Raw genomic sequence first — 20,184 nt, 5'->3', positions numbered from 1 at the left:
GAGTCTCAACGGGGAGATCAGTTAGTATCTAACTACACATGATGAAAAGTTTCCAATAAGTCATGCTCGTGAGAGATAAGCCTACTGCTAGTGAATTCTCCGGCGTATAGACTACTCTGTAGGCTGGCCAGACTCCGTAGGGATCTGACTATGAGAACAGAATCATTCACGTCACATATTGGAAATCAGCACGGAGCCATTCTGATTGATAATACATGATAACCTGGCTAAATCTCCCCGAATCAATGGCTTCATCGATTGCACTTCGGGTCATCATAGAATTGCGACTGCTTGGATATAGTAATACGGATTTAATCGAATTCCGGACTCCGTTATCTTTACCCCCCGGCATTCCCTAACTCCGGTCTCCTTCAATTCCCATGCCAAAACCCTTCAAAACTGATTCTCGAATTCCTATCAGCCCTACTGCGCAACCGGAATTTGTTCATCACTTCTTTGTTTGTTTGCTTGTTTGTTTACGTACGCGAGATCTCTTGGCGCAGCAATTACACAACCAAAGCCATGGCACCACCCGAACTGTCAGGCTCTGCAGCCTCTAGTACGACAGGGACTCCCGCTGGCTATGGAAGAGCTTGCACTGCATGTCAAAGAGCTAAATGCAAGTGTATCTTGAGAGCTTCTGGCCAGGATTGTGAAAGATGCCATCGTCTTGGCAAGCCATGTCAGCCAATGGCAACCTCGCGAAAACGAGTTGCGAAAAAGTCAGCGTCATCTAGAACCGCTCAACTTGAAGAGAAACTTGAAGACCTCGTCACTATTCTGCGCGCTTCTCAGCCGTCAAATGGACATTTGCACTCCGCAGGTCCCGGTGACTCCAGCCCCTTGATGAACTCCTCCAACATGGGTCACCTCACTAGCCGGTTAGAATCACTAGCAACTGCTGCAGCTTCCTCTTCCTCCTCAGAAAGTTATCCTCGTCCGTATACTGTGCCTCCTAATTATGATTCAAGAAGCACAGCCAATACTCACCCCAATACCTCCCCATCCAGCATTGGTGAAGATCCCTCCACCTCGTTTGATCCCACCCCAGAAGAGGCCGAAATGTATCTGGCAAAATTCCAACAATGGCTGAAGAACTTTCCTTGCATGATTTTACCACATGATATAACAGCCGCGGCTCTCCGGAAAGAGAAGCCATTCCTGTGGTTATGTATCATGAACATCACCTCTATGTGTGTTGAGCAGCAGATGAAGATGAAAGATCAAGTTCGCCAAGAAATCGCCACGAGAATTATCATAAACCATGAGAGATCTATGGACTGCCTTCAGGGACTCATATGTTACATTTCATGGTTAGTTGATCACTGAGCTTCTCGTCGTAGCATGTTCTGACGCTAGCTATCTAGGGCTGCCACCACTTCAAGTCCAGGCAGGCCGTTTATCATCACATTTTGCCAAATGGCTGTCCTACTTGCATATGATCTTGGTCTTACCAAAGCCCCTGTTGAAGAACAGTACTTCACAATATGTTTCAAGATGTGGGGAGGACGACCCCCTCCACCTCGGCTACGCACTCAAGAAGAAAGGCGAGCTGTTGTGTCACTGTGGTTTTTAACTTCAGTGTAAGTGGCATTCCCTCAGTTTATAATCTTACTGACCCGTACAGCATGTCATCATTTGTCGGCAAGATGGATCCTCTTCAATGGACACCACATATGAGTGATTGCCTGGAAGCTCTCGAAAGAGACAAACTATGTCCATCTGACGAGCTTCTGGTCGCATTTGTCAGGTATCAGCTTGTCGCAGACGAGGCACAGAAACTACTCGTTCGGGATGTTATGGGCGAGTCATCTTCGGCGCCCACGTATGTTTTCAGAAGGAGTTTACTTGCCAAACTTCAAGCAGTCCGAGACGGATTACCAGCGAATATGCCTATAACCCGTAAGTCTGATATGCATTCTTGGCGCAAAGCATACTGACAGATTCCAGCGGTTTTGCAAGCACATTCGCTCGCGACAGAGATTCAAATCAACTCCGTCGGACTCTTTATGCAAAACATCCCAGTCAATCAGCGAATCGAAAGCATGTATTCTTGCCTTCAAGCAATAAGATCATGGTACGACGTTTTCTTTGGCATAACTCCAGAAGATGTTCCAGGAGCACCTTTTGCAATCTATATCCAGCTGTCACAGGTTCAGATCGCCCTCTATCGCCTTACTACTTCTGAGGATCCTGCTTGGGACAAGGAGCTTGTCCGAAATACAGCAGACTTACTTGTACTACTGGACCAAGTCGTTGAATTCTTCACACGGCTGGATTCTGTCTACAAGATGAAAGCAAGTCAAGGTGAAGAAACGGTGTTTGTTATGGGGGCTAAGATTATGAACAACATTCGAATTTCATGGGAACCTACACTATCACGGCACCTCAGAAATGCATCTTCGATACCGACAAATCAAGGAGCAGGTGCACCAGTGCCAACACCTCCTCCACCTTCAACGGTTCAGGCATCCATGGAGATGGTGAACATTAATATGATCGATTTTGGCGATGTAACTTGGATGGGCGACGTTTTTGGGCCATGGGAGTTTTAGTATCTTGACGCATGGATACCGGGAAATAATATTGCACCGAATCCATCTGAAAAAATCACCAAGAAAAGCGAGCTCAATGGTTGAGCGGAATTCCGTTCCAGAAGTGATAACCAACTCCGTTGACACCACTTTCAACCTTAACACCACAACAAATGCACCCTGGACTAGAAAGTACACTATGAATTCCTTAGGGGAGACAGTGCTTATGTCTTATATGGCTGTTTCATCAAATTGTTTAAAAATGCGGTGTCCCCATCATGCAAGGCAACTTTTTGAAAGCCTCAAGGCTCAACCAACTCTGCATCCTTATTTGAAGGTCTATCTTTGAATGTGATAATATGGCTTCGCCGACATCAAATACAGAGCGCAGCGAGCCTCAAACCATCAGCGGCGATGATGAAAAGACCGAATCGCGTTCAAATACACCAACCTTGAACGAACTCACTCAAGACGAGAAGCCGAAGAAATCAGAAGATGGCGATGGCGAACTCACAACAGAGGAGGAGGAAACTGAATGGATATCGGGATGGAAGCTTGCAAGCATGATGATATCCCTTACGCTTGCTGCATTCTTAATGCTGCTGGATATGTCCATCATCTCAACGGTAATTTACACATTCAGTCCTTGGAGTTTCACTCAATACTAAGGAAATTTAGGCTGTTCCGCGCATAACTTCGGACTTTCACTCTTTGCCGGACATAGGATGGTATGCCAGTGCATACAATCTTGCTAGGTAGGGTCAGCGCTAGGTTGAATCCTCCTACATTTGCTGACCACGATATGTCACAGTGCTGCCCTACAGCCACTTACCGGCAAAATATACATGTACTTCAACACAAGAGTGAGTAAGCTCCAGCCCAACTTATAGTATAGAGTCTCACACACTGCAGTGGACTTTCTTAGCGTTGTTCTTCGTGTTCGAAGTTGGCAGTCTTATTTGCGGCGTAGCCCAGTCGTCTGCTATGTTGATTATCGGCCGAGCCGTTGCTGGAATCGGCTCTTCTGGTATTCAGAATGGTGCTCTTACTATGATTGCGAAGGCAGTTCCTATTCATAGGCGTCCGTCCCTTGTTGGTATTATCATGGGGTTTGCTCAGCTGGGACTCATCAGTGGCCCTTTGATAGGAGGCGCTTTCACTCAGTATACCACTTGGCGATGGTGTAAGTCATATTCATCCTTGGTCTAAGCGTATACAAATCCTGACTATGCATTTAGGCTTTTACATCAACCTTCCCATCGGCGCCATCTGTGCGGTTCTAATTCTGTTCGTCCATATGCCTGATCACCGAGCCAATAGAGACGAAAGCGCCATGCAGATTCTGAAAACGAAACTCGACTTCACCGGCTTCGTCTTGTTCTGCCCTAGCATAGTGATGTTGCTACTAGCTCTCCAATGGGGTGGTCTTGAGTATCCCTGGGATTCTGCAACTGTCATTGGACTCTTCTGTGGCGGCGGTGTTCTTTTCATCATCTTTGTATACTGGGAGCATCGCGTTGGTTCAGATGCCATGATTCCTCTCCCAATTGTACGCACAAGGGAGGTCTGGGCTTCATGCCTGTCACAGTCGTTTCTGTTTTCTACGGTGATGGTAGCATCGTACTATTTTCCTGTCTATTTCCAGTCGGCTAAAGATGCTTCACCTTTCACTAGTGGTGTCAATCTTCTCCCTAGTATTCTCAGTGTCATCTTCGCAGCTGTCGCGAGTGGCGCTCTTGGTAAGTCCTCTTGGTATGGAACCCGAAGTCCTTCAGCTAACAGTAACAGCTCAAAGGGTTGGCTACTATCTTCCATTCGCCACAGCCAGCGCCATTCTCTCTTCTATCGGCTTTGGTCTAGCCTCCTCGATGAGCCCTTACGCTTCAACGGCTACATGGGCCGGCTATCAGATTCTGATAGGTCTTGGACGTGGTCTCGGTCTACAGATGCCCATTATCGCTATCCAGGCGAACACAAGTGCCGATGTTACTCCTATAGCCATGGCGATCTTGACTTTCTCTCAAACCTTTGGCAGTGCGATCTTTATCACAGCTGCGAATGTCATTTTCACTCATGAGCTTCGCAATGAGCTTGTCGCAAGACTTCCCGATATCAACGCTGACATGATCATCGATGCCGGTGCTGGAGCAGTCAGTGAAGTTGTTTCAGGAGCAGATTTACCGCAGGTCTTGTGGTCGTACTCTAGAGGTGTGCGTGCGACGTTTCTGCTTGCTGTAGGCACGTCGTGTGCCATGGTTCTTTCGTCTTTTGGAATGGGATGGAAGGATATCAGGAAGAAGCCCGCCTCTTCCCCTGTCCCTGATGAAGCCTGAAGAGAAAATAGCAAAGGCTTTGAGGTTCAGGCACGATATGGAAATTCGAGCATGTTTAGAATGGCTGGTTTTTGTGCAATGAAAAGCATGGGCCATATGATTAGAGGCAATAGTATGACAATCTCAACTTAATTACATCATTATAATGAAATTAATCCTCCATTCTCACTATAATCTAATTGCGAATGTTGATTGTGTTTGTAAGTGATATATGCTTTTTTTGCTGTGTCATGGTGTGCTTTAGGGTAATTTTTCTCATGAGGGAAACACTGAATACCTTATTTGTTACTCATGCATCATCAAATCAGCTTTAACCTCACCAAAATTGTGTTCCCTAAATCCTTGGTTTATTTGCCATCTCGTTTTGGGGCAGCAAGACAAGCCATTTTTGTATTATCCAAAAGCTCAACATCATTCTTTGCGACGATGAACCGGCCAAATCGGCCTCGAAATCGGCAACCTCGCCCCCCACGTCAACAGCAGAATAACCAACGAGGAGGCTCATCACGGCCATCTCGCGCACCTGCAACACCACAGCAAGCATCAGGCACAATCCCAACAATACAACAAGTCATCCCTGGAGCTTCAGTATTCATCATTCTGAAAGAAGACCAGCCCACAGGAGAAGAGACAAAAGGAATAGTGCAGGATATCCTCACACGGGGCAATCATCCACGAGGTATCAAAGTGCGACTACAGGATGGTCAGGTGGGCCGAGTACAGAGAATGGGCAACACTACTGCAGCAACGGGAGAGACAGGAAGTCAAACGCAGTCAACAAGATTTACTATGCGATACACGGATGTGAGGCGAGACGACGAGTTTGCTACTGGGCTTCCACCAAGGAGTTTGGCAGATTTCATACCGGATTTTGATGAGGGTTTAGGGAGTGCGCCGAGCGCTGTTGTTGAGACGGTCAAGTGCCCGTTTTGTGAAGGGTTTGAAGGAGATGAGGCTGCTGTCACACATCATATTGATCGCGAACATATATCGTAATTGGATGTTTGAGCTTGGGCGAATAAAGTCTGAACTGGTGTTTGAATATGGATTGGCACATATCAAACGGATGAGGATATGGTTTGCCTGGATAAGAAATTGTGTACCTTGAAATAGTGTCTTAGGATTCAGATTAAATAAATAGCATGTAATTTACTGACTATGATCTGGATCACAAACGAATAAGAATGTTTTCTCGAGTTTTATTTTTCTTTGCTTATTTCTATCGAACTCCTGATTAACAGAGCGTCCCTGTTACGTCTGTTTGCACACGCAGCATGCCGTGACTTGGCATAAGCTGTTGTGCTACAGGCTGCGGCCAGCTTCTCAGCCAGAATAAGTTTAACCACAAATTTGAACGAAAATCAAATCGAGTTTCACTATATGTAGTAAGACAGCGACCACTGTTCTAGCAAGATATCAGCCACTGGTATAAAGCCTTCGTGTTAAATTATCCAGTAAATTGATAGGTCCAGGGTAATCTTCTCAGTGATTCATGCTTCCCCTTTTCCCTTGATTTGTTTGATGACGAAAGCCTGCTTGACTCAATCTCGGCCGGCTCGGAAAATCAAGGCGCCATTCGGCTAATTATTGGCTCCTGAAATAGGCTGTCAGCATTGGCACTGTCGGGCCACTGCTAGCCAGTGGACACTAGCTCCCCAGGCCGCCGTATTTCGATGCGATACGTACCTTCTGCTCTGGCTGCAGTGCTGCACCTCCACTCTCCACTTCAATGCAGCTGTACCTGTGGCTCCTTCCAAACAGAACAGGTAACGTAACCCAAAGTGACCTGGACCTAACCTAACCTTCTTCCTGCTCTCTCCTTTAACCAAAACACACCTCCAACACCCATTCCTCATCCTCTCCGTCTCGACGACTAATTCGCCTGCGCCCATCAGCGGAATTCGCATCTCCACGTCGTCGCTTTTGTTTTCTTTCCCTTCGATTCCTCGCGCTTTCTCTGTTTACTTTGAAATCTCGTCTCCTGCCACGCGGCATATGGAAGCTCACACTGCGCCAACCGTAGGCAACCCCGGCATAATTACTGACGATCGATCCGAGATCGATACCAATTCTTCTTCCCAGTCTTTCGACCGAACTCGAGCTTAGGAGCGTCGATTTGAGAAAGGTCCCTTCTACCTCATCATAGGCCACACCGGCGCCATGCCGACTCTGCCCATCAAGTTTCAGGAGCTTGTCCAGCTCGCCAATGTTGGCGTGGACACACAGAGCATTGGCTTCAACTCTTGCGTACGTCCTGAAACCTGCCACCAGCTAGTTGGTCGCAATAAACAACGTCATAAGCTAACTAGAGGCTAGACACTCGAGTCCGACTCCTACGTCTGTGTGCGAGAAAAGAAGAACGAATCTGCCCAACCTGAGGTCGTTATCATCGAGCTCAAGAATGGCAACAACGTCACCCGTCGGCCAATCAAGGCCGACAGTGCCATCATGCACTGGAACCGACAAGTTATTGCTCTCAAGGCTCAGTCTAGAACACTGCAGATCTTCGATCTCGAGCAAAAGAAGAAGCTCAAGTCCTGCACCATGAACGAGGATGTCCAGTTCTGGAAGTGGATCAGCGAGAACGAGCTTGGTCTTGTCACAACAACCAGCGTCTTCCACTGGAATGTCTACGATGCGGGTCAAGATGCCCCCGTCAAGGTGTTCCAGCGTAATGATAACCTTCAAGTGAGCCGCTTTCATTTGCGACTAATCCGACATCAGTGCTAACAGTGTTACTTTAGGGCTGCCAAATTATCAACTACCGAGTTAACAGCGATGGCAAGTGGATGGTAGTCGTTGGCATTTCATCCCAGCAGGGCCGTGTGGTTGGTGCCATGCAGCTCTACTCTAAGGATCGTGGAATCAGCCAGGCCATAGAAGGCCATGCCGCCGCCTTCGGTACCCTTCGCCTAGAAGGTGCTCCCCAAGATACCAAGTTCTTCAGTTTCGCTGTACGAACGGCAACCGGCGCGAAGCTTCACATTGTCGAGGTCGATCACCCCGAGTCGAATCCGGTTTTCCAAAAGAAGGCGGTCGACATGTTCTTCCCCCCCGAAGCCACCAACGATTTCCCCGTCGCTCTCCAGGTTTCTCAGAAGTACGGCGTCATCTATATGGTGACCAAGTACGGCTTTATCCACCTCTATGACCTCGAGACTGCCTCGTGCATCTACATGAACCGAATTTCGAGCGAGACGATTTTCACAACATGCACGGACGACGGCTCTTCTGGTATTGTCGGCATCAACCGAAAGGGTCAAGTTCTTTTCGTGACCATCGACGACAACAACATCATCCCGTACCTTCTTCAGAACCCCGCCAACTCAGAGATGGCTATCAAGATGGCCTCAAGAGCTGGACTTCCGGGTGCTGATAACCTTTACGCCCGCCAATTCGAGCAGCTGTTCAACGCGGGAAGCTATTTGGAGGCTGCTAAGGTTGCCGCCAACTCCCCGCGGGGCTTCCTGCGAAGCGCCGAGACTATTGAGAAGTTCAAGCGCCTTCCTGTTCAACCTGGTCAGATGGCTTTCACACTTCAATACTTCGGGATGCTTTTGGACAAGGGTGCCTTGAACCGTGAGGAGACCCTCGAGCTTGCACAGCCCGTTCTTCAGCAGAACCGCAAGCATTTGCTCGAGAAGTGGTTGAAGGAAGGCAAGTTGGACTGCTCTGAGGCGCTCGGAGACTTGGTCCGTCCTTACGATATGAACATGGCCCTTACCATCTACCTCAAGGCGGAGGTTCCCGCAAAGGTTGTTGCCGGTTTTGCTGAGACAGGCCAGTTTGATAAGATTCTCCCGTACTCGGCTCAGACCGGCTATCAACCTGATTACATCCAACTTCTTCAGCACATCATTCGTATCAACCCTGAGAAGGGTGCCGAGTTTGCTAGTGCCCTGGCTAATAATGAGCAGGGCTCCTTGGTTGATTTGGAGCGTGTTTGCGACATCTTCCAAGGGCAGGGTATGATCCAACAAGCCACTGCCTTCCTCCTGGATGCGCTGAAGGAGAACAAGCCTGAACATGCCCGCCTTCAGACCCGACTACTTGAGATGAACCTCATGCATGCTCCTCAAGTTGCCGAGGCCATTCTGGGCAATGAGATGTTCACTCACTTCGATAAGTCTCGCATTGCCCAACTTTGCGAGCAGGCCAACCTTCCTCAGAAGGCTTTGGAGCTCTATGAGGACCCTGAGGCCATTAAGCGCGTCATTGTCAACATTCCTGGCTCCCCCAACTTCAACCCCGATTGGCTCACCACCTTTTTCGGCAAGCTCTCTGTCGAGCAATCCCTTGATTGCCTAGATGCTATGATGAAGACGAACATTCGCCAAAACCTGCAGTCAGTGGTTACCATCGCCACCAAGTACTCCGACCTCCTGGGAGCTGTTCGACTGATTGATCTTTTCGAAAAGTACAAGACTGCCGAGGGTCTGTTCTACTACCTCGGTAGCATCGTGAACCTGTCTGAGGACCCCGACGTGCACTTCAAGTACATTGAGGCTGCTACCAAGATGGGCCAGTTTAATGAAGTTGAGCGATTGTGCCGCGATAGTAACGTGTACAACCCAGAGAAGGTCAAGAACTTCCTTAAGGAAGCCAAGCTGCCCGAGCAGCTTCCTCTGATCATCGTCTGCGATCGTTTCAATTTCGTTCACGATCTGATTCTATACCTGTACCAGAACCAGCAATTTGCCGCTATTGAGACCTACGTCCAGTCGGTGAACCCTACACGAGCTCCCGAAGTCATCGGAGGCCTTCTGGATGTCGATTGCGACGAAAATGTCATTAAGCAGTTGTTGCAGACTGTTAACGCACAGGCTATCAGCATTGATTCACTTGTCTCTGAGGTCGAGTCTCGAAACCGACTCAAGCTTCTCTTGCCTTTCCTCGAGAAGACTCTTAACGAGGGTAACCAGCAGCAAGCTGTTTTCAATGCTCTTGCCAAGATCTATATTGATTCCAACAATAACCCGGAGAAGTTCCTGAAGGAAAACGACCAATACGACACTCTCACAGTCGGAAAGTACTGTGAGAAGCGTGATCCCAACCTGGCCTACATTGCCTACTCCAAGGGACAGAATGACTTGGAGCTCGTCAACATCACAAACGAGAACTCCATGTACAGAGCCCAGGCGCGATATCTATTGGAGCGATCTGATGCTGAGCTGTGGGGTTTCGTGCTGAGCGAGAACAACATTCACCGACGATCTGTTGTTGACCAAGTTACCGCGACCGCGGTTCCCGAGGCCAATGATCCCTCGAAGGTCTCTGTGGCTGTTGCTGCTTTCCTTGAGAATGATCTCCCTCTGGAGCTTATTGAGCTTCTTGAGAAGATTGTCCTCGAGCCTTCACCTTTCAGTGACAACCAGAACCTTCAGAACTTGCTTATGTTCACCGCTGCCAAAGCTGACAAGGGCCGTGTTATGGATTATATTCACAAGCTCGACAACTACAACGCCGATGAAATCGCCACTGCCTGCATTGAGGTTGGCCTCTTTGAGGAAGCTTTCGAGATCTACAAGAAGGCTGATAACAAGTCTGCCGCTGTTGACGTCTTGATCGAGAACGTGGTCAGCATCGACCGTGCCCAGGGTTATGCCGAAGAGGTTGATCTGCCTGAGGTCTGGAGCAAGGTTGCCAAGGCTCAGCTTGATGGTCTTCGTGTTTCTGATGCTATCGAGTCCTACATTAAGGCTGAGGATCCTCGTAACTACTTGGAAGTCATCGAAGTTGCTACTCATGCCGGCAAGAACGAGGATCTCGTCAAGTACTTGCGCATGTGCCGCAAGACCCTCCGTGAGCCTGCCATCGACACTGCTCTGGCTTTCTCCTATGCTCGCCTTGATCAGCTTTCCGAGCTTGAGGACTTCCTCCGAGCTACCAACGTTGCTAACATTGAGGAGTCTGGTGACAAGGCTTACGAGGAAGGCTTGTTCGAGGCTTCCAAGATCTTCTATACTAGCATTTCTAACTGGGCCAAGTTGGCAACCACTCTTGTTCACCTCGGTGACTACCAAGCCGCCGTTGAGTGTGCTCGCAAGGCCAACAACATCAAGGTGTGGAAGCAGGTTCACGAGGCCTGCGTGCAGAAGAAGGAATTCCGACTTGCCCAGATCTGCGGTCTCAACTTGATTGTCGATGCCGAGCAACTCCAGACCCTAGTAAAGGAGTACGAGCGCAACGGTTACTTTGACGAGCTTATCAGCCTTCTCGAGCAAGGTCTTGGCCTTGAGCGAGCCCACATGGGAATGTTCACTGAGCTTGGTATCGCTCTCTCCAAGTACCACCCCGACCGCCTCATGGAGCACATCAAGATCTTCTGGTCTCGCATGAATCTCCCCAAGATGATCAAAGCCTGCGAGGAAGCGAACCTCTGGCCCGAGCTGGTCTTCTGCTACTACCACTATGACGAATTTGACAACGCTGCTCTTGCCGTCATCGAGCGACCCGAGAACTCCTGGGACCACCAGCAGTTCAAGGAGATCGTGGTTAAGGTTGCCAACCTGGAGATCTACTACCGTGCTATCAAGTTCTATGTTGAGCAGCATCCCTCGCTCATCACTGATCTTCTTGCAACCCTTACTCCTCGTATTGACGTTAACCGCGTCGTCAAGATCTTCCAGAAGAACGATGACCTCCCTCTCATCAAGCCTTTCTTGCTCAACGTGCAAACTCAGAACAAGCGTGTTGTGAACGAGGCTGTCAACGACCTGCTCATCGAGGAGGAGGATTACAAGACCCTACGTGACTCAGTTCAGAACTATGACAACTACGATGCTACTGAGCTGGCCAGCCGTCTGGAGAAGCATGACCTCATCTTCTTCCGCCAGATCGCTGCTTCCATCTACCGCAAGAACAAGCGATGGGAGAAGTCTATTGCCCTGTCTAAGCAGGACAAGCTGTACAAGGATGCCATCGAGACCGCTGCCCTCTCTGCCAAGACCGAGATTGTCAGCGACCTCCTTCAATATGTAAGTACCACTCGAGACCCTGAAATCTGTAATATACTAACATCTGTAGTTCGTCGATATTGGCCACCGCGAATGCTACACCGGCATGTTGTACGCTTGCTACGAGCTCATCCGCCCTGACCTTGTTCTGGAGCTCTCATGGCGCCACGGCCTCATGGACTTCTCTATGCCTTACATGATCAACATGCTCGCCCAGCAAACGAAGGACCTCGCCCTTCTGAAGGCAGACAATGAGGCCCGCAAGGCAAAGGAGCAAGAGAAGGAGAAGACCGATGACAACACACCAATCCTCGGCGCTTCTAGACTCATGATCACAGCTGGACCTGGTGGCATGGGCTCTTCACCCTCGCCTGCACCATATGGCCAAGCAAACGGCTTCGCGCCGCAGCCCACCGGCTACGGTTTCTAGATGCAGGTACCGGTACCGATGTGGCGTTGCCTTCCCTATTATCATATGCGAGGACCGGTAGCGCATAATCAGTATCTTCATGAGCAGGAGAATAAATTCAAAATGGATTCGTACCCGCTTACAGATATCAGAAAAGGATAGTCTATTGGCGAGGATACAGAATCCTGTAATCATATTTTGCTTCTCCCGCGAGTTGCGCGTGGGGGCGTTTGAAGGAGGATTTCGAGCGATTGACCTCAAGGGCTTTTGTGGTAGACTGGAGGACGAAGTTTTGATACTAAATTTCGCAGTCAGACGCATGTATTCTGTCGGACTGCTGTATGTTGTATGATAGTACATTGATTTGTCTTTGTTATCCTGTCTCTTTAATGCAACGCTGTGACACGCCATGATGATACTGTTAATCTGCCATAATGCAATCCAGACACATTCAAAAAGAAACACTGGTACAAAATGCTATTCTAAACCAAAGATACTCCATCAATCTCACGCTTCTCCTTCTCGACACCATCCTTATGAGGCTTTGGGTCAGAGATCTTGAGCCATTCGCCGTTAAAGGCGTTGATAAGCCAATTACGAAGTTCTAGGAGCAATTGTCAGCCCGAGTTCACTGTGTCAAAAGGAAATAACTTACTATCATACACGATGCGGTTTCCGTTATGGAAGAAAATACTGTGGTCGCTATCAGGGAAAACGTGAACATCATAGTTCTCTACACCTGCAAGATCAAGCTCGTCAAGAAGTGTGAGTGAGTTCTGGAAGTGGACATTGTCATCGGCAACACCATGCATAAGAAGGAAACGCTTGTTGCTGCCGAGAGCTGTGGCATTGGCGATCATGGACATGTCGTAGCCGTCAGCGTTCTCTTGTGGCGTGCGCATGTAACGTTCGGTGTAGATACTGTCGTAGAAGCGCCAGTCGGTGACAGGAGCGACAGCCATGCCATAGCTGAAAGTGCGTCCAGCGTCTTGCTCAAGCGTCTTGAGGGTGGTGAAGCCGCCGTAAGACCAGCCCCAGATGGCTAGGCGATCGGCGTCGACGTAGGGACGGGAAGCGAAGGACTTGGCAGCGGCAATGTGATCTTGCGACTCCAGAACACCGAGTTGGGAGCGGACTACTACACGGTGCTTGCGGCCGAGGAAACCTGTGCCTCGAGGGTCAACAGTGACAACTAGGTAGCCAAGGGCTGAGGCGACGTAGGCTTGGAAGTCAACTGAGAATCTCTTGGTAACAGACTGAGAGCCCGGACCGGAGTATTGCTGGAAGAGGACAGGGTACTCCTTCTTCGGGTCGAAGTGAGGGGGACGTCGCTCAACGTAGTTGACCTCAACACCACCACCAAGATCGAGGGTGCCGTATTGCATAACAGGAAGCTCGTGGCGCCGGGCACGTTCGGCTAGTTCGGAGTTGTCCTCGACGACACGCTCGTAGGTAAAGACACTCGAAGGTGTGGAGATGACTTTTTGGCTGGGAACCTTGGGTCCGCGGTATGACAGGAGGACGAAGCCAGCACCCTTCGAAAAGGAAGCATCGTAGTAAGCCTCGGTCTTTGGGTCAGTTAGAGCTTCGAGAGAGGTACCGTCAAGCTTGACAGAGTAGACGTGGCGCTGGATAGATGACTCTTTGGCGGCGATGAAGTAGACCAAATTGTTTGCGAGATCGATTGCTGAGGGAGCATCATCGATTTCCCATTTACCCTTGGTAAGCATGATAGGCTCAGGGTTATCGAGAGGAGTAAAGTAGGCTAGATGATCATAGCCCTCGTGCAGATAAGAGTCAACATATCCATCATGATCGCGGCCATTCTCAGGATCGGCAGGGATATAAGCTGTCTTGTGGGAGATCTCGAACCAACCACCGTCAATCTTATCGACGTCAATGGTGTTGACAGTCTTGCCCTTGCGAGAACCAACGTCGATCAGGACGACCTTGAGAACATCGCTGACACGGTTGGTCTCCTTGACGAGAGCCTTGCCACCCGCCCATAGAAGATTGCTGATGATGCGATTATCATCTGCAAATGCACCATCGATATCAACAGAGAAAACATCCTTCTTCGACACGTCGTAGAAGAGCAAGTCAACAACTGGGTTGTGCGCACCAGCCTTGGGATACTTGATCTGCTCAACCTCGGGATACGCCTCTTCGCCCTCTTCAGGGTCTGTACCACTGGGTCGCTTGATGAAGAACTGGACTGGAAACTCGGGAACACCCGTCTCGTTTGTGCGAAGGAAGGCCAAGTACTCGCCATCGTCAGACCACCATGTAGCGCTGCGGCCACCAAACACTTCTTCCTCGTAGACCCAGTCGGGAATACCGTAGAAGTACTCTGGGCCACCATCCTTGGTGATCTTGACGACATTCTTCTTATCGTCCAACTTTCGGATATACAAGTTGTTGTCTTGAGTATATGATACGGCGTCGCTCTTGGGACTCCATGTAGCGAGCTGAATTCGAGCATCAGGCTTGCCAGGGACGAGCGGTTCAGCTTCTTGAGTCTCGACATCGAGAATGAAATAGGTGGCGCTGAAAGAGTGACGCCAGTTCTTCTTCTTTTCGACGCCGAGAAGGACCTTCTTCAGATCGGGGCTGGGTTCGTTCCATTCGGGAGAGTATTGGTTTCCTTCGTAAACAAAGAAGTTGTCCTTCATCAATGTTCGTGACTTGGAGGCTTTAACTTCTGTATCGATGGGTGACCTGGTCTCCTTATCGTTGCGGATATCCTCGACAACGATATATGGCTTCTCGCTAGCTCCAACCTCAAGCAGTAAACCATCCTCTCCATCAGGACCGCCAATCCAGCTGATACTGTGCGACTTGGCCTGCCAGAAGCCACTGAAGAGCTGATCCATTGTAACGGCCTTTCCTGAACCTCGCGTCGCAGCATCAGGATCGTGCTCGGTATCGCTCTCATGATGATATGAACCGAAGTAGAGGAACGTGCCGAGACCAATGAGCCAAGCTGCGACAAAGACAGAGCCGACAATTATGAGAATGCGCCGCAATCCTCTATCCATGGGTTCACGATGCAACGAAGCTCCAGGACCGAGGAAAGGACCCGTCTCTAGGTCATCCTCTTCCTTGAGGGGATCATCGTCCTCGAGAGCTCGAGAATCGTTGTTATCTCTTGAAGCGTCCATCATTGTCTTCTCTTGTATCCTATCAAACACAAGACTCGTCGTCGAAGCTGAAGAGATAGAATCGTCCGAGTATCGACGGTCGCTAGTAGGGCTTAACGGGGACATATTTGAAGCCATTATTAGGGGAGGGTGTCCTCCGTTGTATATCGTGTTGGGTGTTTGTGGTACGCGAGTTTATTGGTGCTGGCGCATGTTGCGGTGCGCGCGGAAGCGAGCGTCGTCGGAGATCGAATCGAATAACGATAGGCTAGTACGAGCAAACAAACGAATCGGCAAATGGTTGTGGATGAAAGAGAAGAAAGAAACGAGGCGTCAATTGGACCTGTATCTGGTTGTCAATAGAGACTAACGCGAGGGGATGATGGGCTATGCTAATGCTATGTCTAAGCTCGTGCTCGTGCTCGTGCCGACTTGTCGCATCGGGCAAAGCTTCTGATGACGTAAGCTGGCGATCAGGAAGTTTCACATTGAGGGTTTGTCTCCATCAATCTGTCCTCAAACATTTGCTTCCCAAGTGTATGATATTGAGTGTTACTCTGTATCATGTTTCAACTGCTTCGATACGATATGAGGTCCGGCGCATGAAGCATCATCCCCCGGCCTCCGAACCCCGGATGCGCCCCACTCATTATGCGGCCGGGGGCAATAAATCCGGGGTATTATAATCGCAATTGAGACGAGCATTCATTAACAAATGAGAAGGAGAGGCAAGATTCAGATGAATAAAGATGACGTTGTTGAAATCAAGAACAGAAATACTACTTAAAGATTTTAACCAAGGGTATCCTCGCAATCTCCGACTTCAACATCAAACTAATGCGTCAACTGAGGCGTCTCAACGTTGGCACCCTCAATCTTCTCAACCACACAAGCAGTCCCATACGCACTCGCCTGTGCAAAGCCTCCCAAATCCCCAGTCTCAAAGCGCAAACAAATAATAGCATTGCCCCCTCTCCTCTTCGTCTCTTGAACAACCCTGCTGATAGAATCATTGCGGCAAGAGTACAGCATCGAAGTGAACCAGGTCAGCTCGCCGCCAGCCATGCTCTTTATAACCATGCCGATTCCTGCGGCGATGTTGCGTGAGCGTACTGTAATGCCGTAGACTGCGCCGAGAACTTTGGTGATGCGATAGCCGGGGAGGTCCATCATTGCTGGGATGTGTTAGTGGAGTTGGGTAGAATTGGAGATGATGACCGACTTGTGGTTATACAGTTGTCTGTCTCGGTGAACTATAGTGTGTAAGCAAGATTATCTTCGGCAGAAATATGAGAGAATACTCACGCAGTGCAAGTCGGACAAGTGCGCAGGAATATCTGCAACCTCCTCATGGTTCTTCTTCTGGTCTTTTGCTGATCCAAAACCAACCATCTTGACGTTATGTTCCAAGTCATAAAAGTGCGTGTGATAGCAACGATAGTTTGCAAACTGAGATTAAGTTTCAAGTAATGGAATAGTAGATAACTGATGTCATGTAATCCTTCACACAAAATCAAGGGACCAGCTTCATCTTTATAGTCCCATAAACACCTCAATCCCTAATCCCATATCCAAGGCTGAAGGCCAAATAACGCCCAGCCGATGTGGTGATGCCGATCTAACCGCCAATCACCCCACACGCAATTCTCGCATTCATCGTATCTGTCTCCCCGTGGCCTCAGGATCTCATTTGCTGGCCCTACAGCTTAGATCGAGTTCTTAGTGGTCGACCTCATCGCCTCGTTCAATCCGCGTTTGGTGGCTGTGCTGTTCAGCTTGGGTACACGTGATGACGTCCTGCCTCATAAGGCTTTCATACTTGCTTTTTCGGTGGTCATGTTATCTCTTGATATTGTCATATTGATTTCAATACGGTCAATACGATGGCGGTGCTGGGGGTATGTCCGGTCCGGGTGTGGGGCCGTGACTTCGGGGAAGGCGGTCACGACTATATGTCACACGGCCGAGCTTTTGGGTATACTATACAATTATAGGCGCTATCAAGTATAGTTATACTAATATAATGTGTACTCCTCATTCATACAGTCATTAATAACCATCATATCTTAGAAGTGAAACAGACGGCTCGACCTCTTATGGGCAGCCTTCTCAGCGGCCCTCTTTCTGTTGCCAAACTTCTTAACGCGAGCAGCATCGCGGGCATGCAACATGACAGCACTGTTGGTATCACGACGCTCATTAGAAGAATCCCCAGTGAAGTTACACTGAGGCTGCTTCAGTCTGTTGCCAAACTCGTCAACAGCCCAGATCAGAACACCGTTGGTCCAGCCGAAGCCCTCAACGACTTCGTACTCACCACCGCCTCCTGCAACGTTGGTAGCGTTATCGGCGTACTTCTCAAACATGATACCATCAGCCCCCTCAGCCGCTGACTGGATTCGGGGCAAATCTGAAGTTGTTCCTCCAGTCGCGCGCCAAGTGCAGAATGTTGAGTCCAGATATCGCTGTGCGAGACGAAGAGCCAGTCTACGGACCTCGATAAAAGAAGGATCCATGATGCCGAATGTCGCAGGGACCTTTTCAAGTCCTGACATGAGGATGTGCATCAGTGGAGGCCAGACATTAGGCTGATCCCACTGCTGTCCTGACTCGACATTACTGGCAGGAATACCACCCTGACGGGTGTCCAGGTAGTACGAGACACGCTTGTAAGCATTGAGGACAGCATATGGGTTGTTCTTGAGATAGTCGGGGGCAGCACCCAGCCAGAAGGGGTAGAACTGGGTAGGACTGAAGAAGACCTGCTTGCCCTTGGGAGCATTCTCCTTATCAATCTCAGCAGTGCTGTTGTCGGTTGGGTAAAAGATCGACTGTGCCTTGGAAGTCAAGTTGTAGTCGAAGTAGCTCCAATGAGTCTCGTTCCACATGAAGGCGTGCATGGCAAAGCTGCGGTTGGCCGCAACTTCGCGCCATTGACGGCTGGCACTGCTGTTGCCTGTCTGCTCATAGAATTCAGCTATGGCGATCTCATTTCCGTACAAGATCGAGTTGAGATCAACAGGGATGATGTTTCTAGTGTTGAGGTATCGGAGAGGGAAGTAGTTGTCGCGAATAGCATCATCGGGTCTGGCCACCCACTTAACTATGCGATTATTAGTTTCAACTTTCAACTTTGGTCAGGATCGCGAACGCACCTGAATAGTCGAGACCACTCTCTGCACCACTGGCGAGATTTCCATACAAAGCTTCCTTTGTCTTGAAGTTGAGTTCTTCGCCACCGCTGTAAACCTCACCGGATGGTGAGTAGTAAGACTCGTTGTTTGCAGTAACATAGTCTTCGCGGTAGGACTCGGGTCGTGGTCGAGTGTTGGAAACGTTATATCTGTGGTTCATGTTAGTCGCAAGCTAAGTACCAGGGTTGGCGTTCGTACGTGTTTAGGTAGTAAGTTTCATTGTTAATGTAGACCGGAACCGAACGGTTAGTCATAAAGAACTCATGCTCTTGCACAAGCAGTGGCAGGGCACGCTCAAGAATATCAGTGTCGTTGGTGTGCTCGATATAAGCCTTGATCATCTGAGACAGCAGAGGAGGCTGAGATCGGTTGAGGTAGTAAATACGAGCGCCATTGGGGACGAAGCCGTACTCCTCAATAAAATCAAGGAAGTTCTCGATAGTGTTCTTTGCAATGTTGACAAAAGAGCCACCAGTTCGGAGAAGACCCTCGATGATCCAGTAAGAGTCCCAGTAATAAGGCTCACGGAAACGACCACCGGCAACGACGAAGGATCGGTTGACAGGGATGAAACTGTTGGGGCAATCGCTGCAGTTCTTGGAATCTTGGTCGTAGCGACGAGTCAGATCAGGCCAAATATCGATGACCTTTTGTGTGAATTCCTTGATGGCAGTGTTGTTGATCTTGTCGAGGAACTTGGGGTCTGTTTCAAGCTCATCTTCTGGGACTTCCTCGAGTTCGTTACCAGCATCGGCAAAGTAGTCATTGAGAAACTCCGTGAGAGCCGAATTGTTACGTAGCGGCTTATCCAACTTGTCGAAAGCATCCTGAATTTCACTCAGGGGACGAATGGCTGGCCTTGAGATGAATTAGTATCTGCCCTGGTTATAACGGTGAGATTGGATGTTGACTTACATATCAACAAAGGTCTTGGAGTCACTGAAGGGTTGGGCAAGCTCAACCTGCTCGAGAATCTCTCCATGGCAGTAGATTGGTGAGTCGCAAGGTGCAACGACTGTGCCGTTCACGTAGAGAGCAGATACGGTTGTCGCTGACGCAGCCAAAGCCGCAGCGATATGTCGTGGAGACGGCATCACGGATTACTTCCTCCAAGATAAAGAAAGCTACTGACAATTGCCAATCGAGGAGTACAGAAGTAGAGTGGTATTCAAGAGGAGGAGAGGGGATGAACGAGAAGCATATTTATATATATAGTTAAAGTTACAAAGCCTGTAACTCGGCCAAGCCAAGAAGAATCATGACATGATATTTAGTGAACATGAACAGGATTTGAGCCTGTCATGGGTTGTTTAGTTGCTAACATTTAGGCTGCCAGCCAAGAATGGAATGGAAGATGGAAACCGGGGGTTGCTAAAGCAAAGAAAGAGCTCAGCTTGACGATCATTGTCCAATTTTCCACATTTTTCCTTTTACTTGACACCTCCACTACGAGCTTGTGCAGTTCAAGGTTCATGGTATTGTAAGTTAGCGTTTGTTTTGCCAAGGGGCTTAAGTCCAACTTTACATCATGATACCAAGATGAATGACCTAACCAGGGCTCTCCTCACTGATGTTTCTGTTCAATTGAACTGTCCACTGTTCAATTATTACTTCTATC

The 20,184-nt window shown here is 49.0% G+C and overlaps 7 protein-coding genes across 9 annotated transcripts; 4 read left to right on the top strand and 3 right to left on the bottom strand.

The window, feature by feature from the left end:
• Positions 1-522: 522 nt before the first annotated feature.
• FOXG_09270 (uncharacterized protein) lies at positions 523-2,555 on the top strand (the record flags this gene model as incomplete). Its single annotated transcript, XM_018388353.1, has 4 exons — positions 523-1,313; positions 1,368-1,583; positions 1,628-1,902; positions 1,951-2,555. 4 exons carry the CDS (start codon positions 523-525, stop codon positions 2,553-2,555), a joined length of 1,887 nt encoding a protein of 628 aa, XP_018246400.1.
• Positions 2,556-2,893: 338 nt separating this feature from the next.
• FOXG_09269 (uncharacterized protein) lies at positions 2,894-4,867 on the top strand (the record flags this gene model as incomplete). Its single annotated transcript, XM_018388352.1, has 6 exons — positions 2,894-3,160; positions 3,213-3,289; positions 3,346-3,397; positions 3,447-3,717; positions 3,773-4,273; positions 4,323-4,867. 6 exons carry the CDS (start codon positions 2,894-2,896, stop codon positions 4,865-4,867), a joined length of 1,713 nt encoding a protein of 570 aa, XP_018246399.1.
• A 288-nt stretch (positions 4,868-5,155) lies between these two features.
• Positions 5,156-6,108, top strand: FOXG_09268 (uncharacterized protein). The gene has a single exon (XM_018388351.1). The coding sequence runs from the start codon at positions 5,159-5,161 to the stop codon at positions 5,861-5,863; it is 705 nt and encodes a 234-aa protein (XP_018246398.1). The 5' UTR covers positions 5,156-5,158; the 3' UTR covers positions 5,864-6,108.
• Positions 6,109-6,578: 470 nt separating this feature from the next.
• On the top strand, positions 6,579-12,783 carry FOXG_09267 (clathrin heavy chain). Of its 2 annotated transcripts, XM_018388350.1 has the most exons (5): positions 6,684-6,886; positions 6,950-7,114; positions 7,184-7,555; positions 7,612-11,844; positions 11,894-12,613. In XM_018388350.1, the coding sequence occupies exons 2-5, from the start codon at positions 7,028-7,030 to the stop codon at positions 12,251-12,253; spliced, it is 5,052 nt and encodes a 1,683-aa protein (XP_018246397.1). In that variant the 5' UTR covers positions 6,684-6,886; positions 6,950-7,027; the 3' UTR covers positions 12,254-12,613. The 2 variants fall into 2 exon arrangements, with proteins under 2 accessions (XP_018246396.1, XP_018246397.1); XM_018388349.1 differs by having other exon boundaries at positions 6,579-7,114; positions 11,894-12,783.
• FOXG_09266 (dipeptidyl aminopeptidase) lies at positions 12,715-15,793 on the bottom strand (the record flags this gene model as incomplete). The annotated part of the gene is made up of 2 exons (XM_018388348.1): positions 12,888-15,793; positions 12,715-12,836 (listed from the first exon to the last, which is right to left on the bottom strand). Exons 1-2 carry the CDS (start codon positions 15,508-15,510, stop codon positions 12,715-12,717), a joined length of 2,745 nt encoding a protein of 914 aa, XP_018246395.1. The 5' UTR covers positions 15,511-15,793.
• Positions 15,794-16,047: 254 nt separating this feature from the next.
• FOXG_09265 (uncharacterized protein) lies at positions 16,048-16,980 on the bottom strand. 2 transcript variants are annotated; one of them, XM_018388346.1, is made up of 3 exons: positions 16,678-16,980; positions 16,595-16,625; positions 16,048-16,547 (listed from the first exon to the last, which is right to left on the bottom strand). In XM_018388346.1, the coding sequence occupies exons 1-3, from the start codon at positions 16,762-16,764 to the stop codon at positions 16,207-16,209; spliced, it is 459 nt and encodes a 152-aa protein (XP_018246393.1). In that variant the 5' UTR covers positions 16,765-16,980; the 3' UTR covers positions 16,048-16,206. The 2 variants fall into 2 exon arrangements, with proteins under 2 accessions (XP_018246393.1, XP_018246394.1); XM_018388347.1 differs by having other exon boundaries at positions 16,048-16,625.
• A 223-nt stretch (positions 16,981-17,203) lies between these two features.
• FOXG_09264 (trehalase) lies at positions 17,204-19,830 on the bottom strand. Its single transcript, XM_018388345.1, has 4 exons — positions 19,482-19,830; positions 18,765-19,424; positions 18,528-18,715; positions 17,204-18,475 (listed from the first exon to the last, which is right to left on the bottom strand). Exons 1-4 carry the CDS (start codon positions 19,658-19,660, stop codon positions 17,439-17,441), a joined length of 2,064 nt encoding a protein of 687 aa, XP_018246392.1. The 5' UTR covers positions 19,661-19,830; the 3' UTR covers positions 17,204-17,438.
• Between the last annotated feature and the right edge of the window lie 354 nt (positions 19,831-20,184).

The sequence above is a fragment of the Fusarium oxysporum genome, chromosome 9, assembly GCF_000149955.1.
Source record: "Fusarium oxysporum f. sp. lycopersici 4287 chromosome 9, whole genome shotgun sequence".
Lineage (NCBI taxonomy): Eukaryota > Fungi > Ascomycota > Sordariomycetes > Hypocreales > Nectriaceae > Fusarium > Fusarium oxysporum.
Note: the sequence above shows the minus strand (reverse complement) of the source record. Positions and strands in the feature narration are given on the sequence as shown.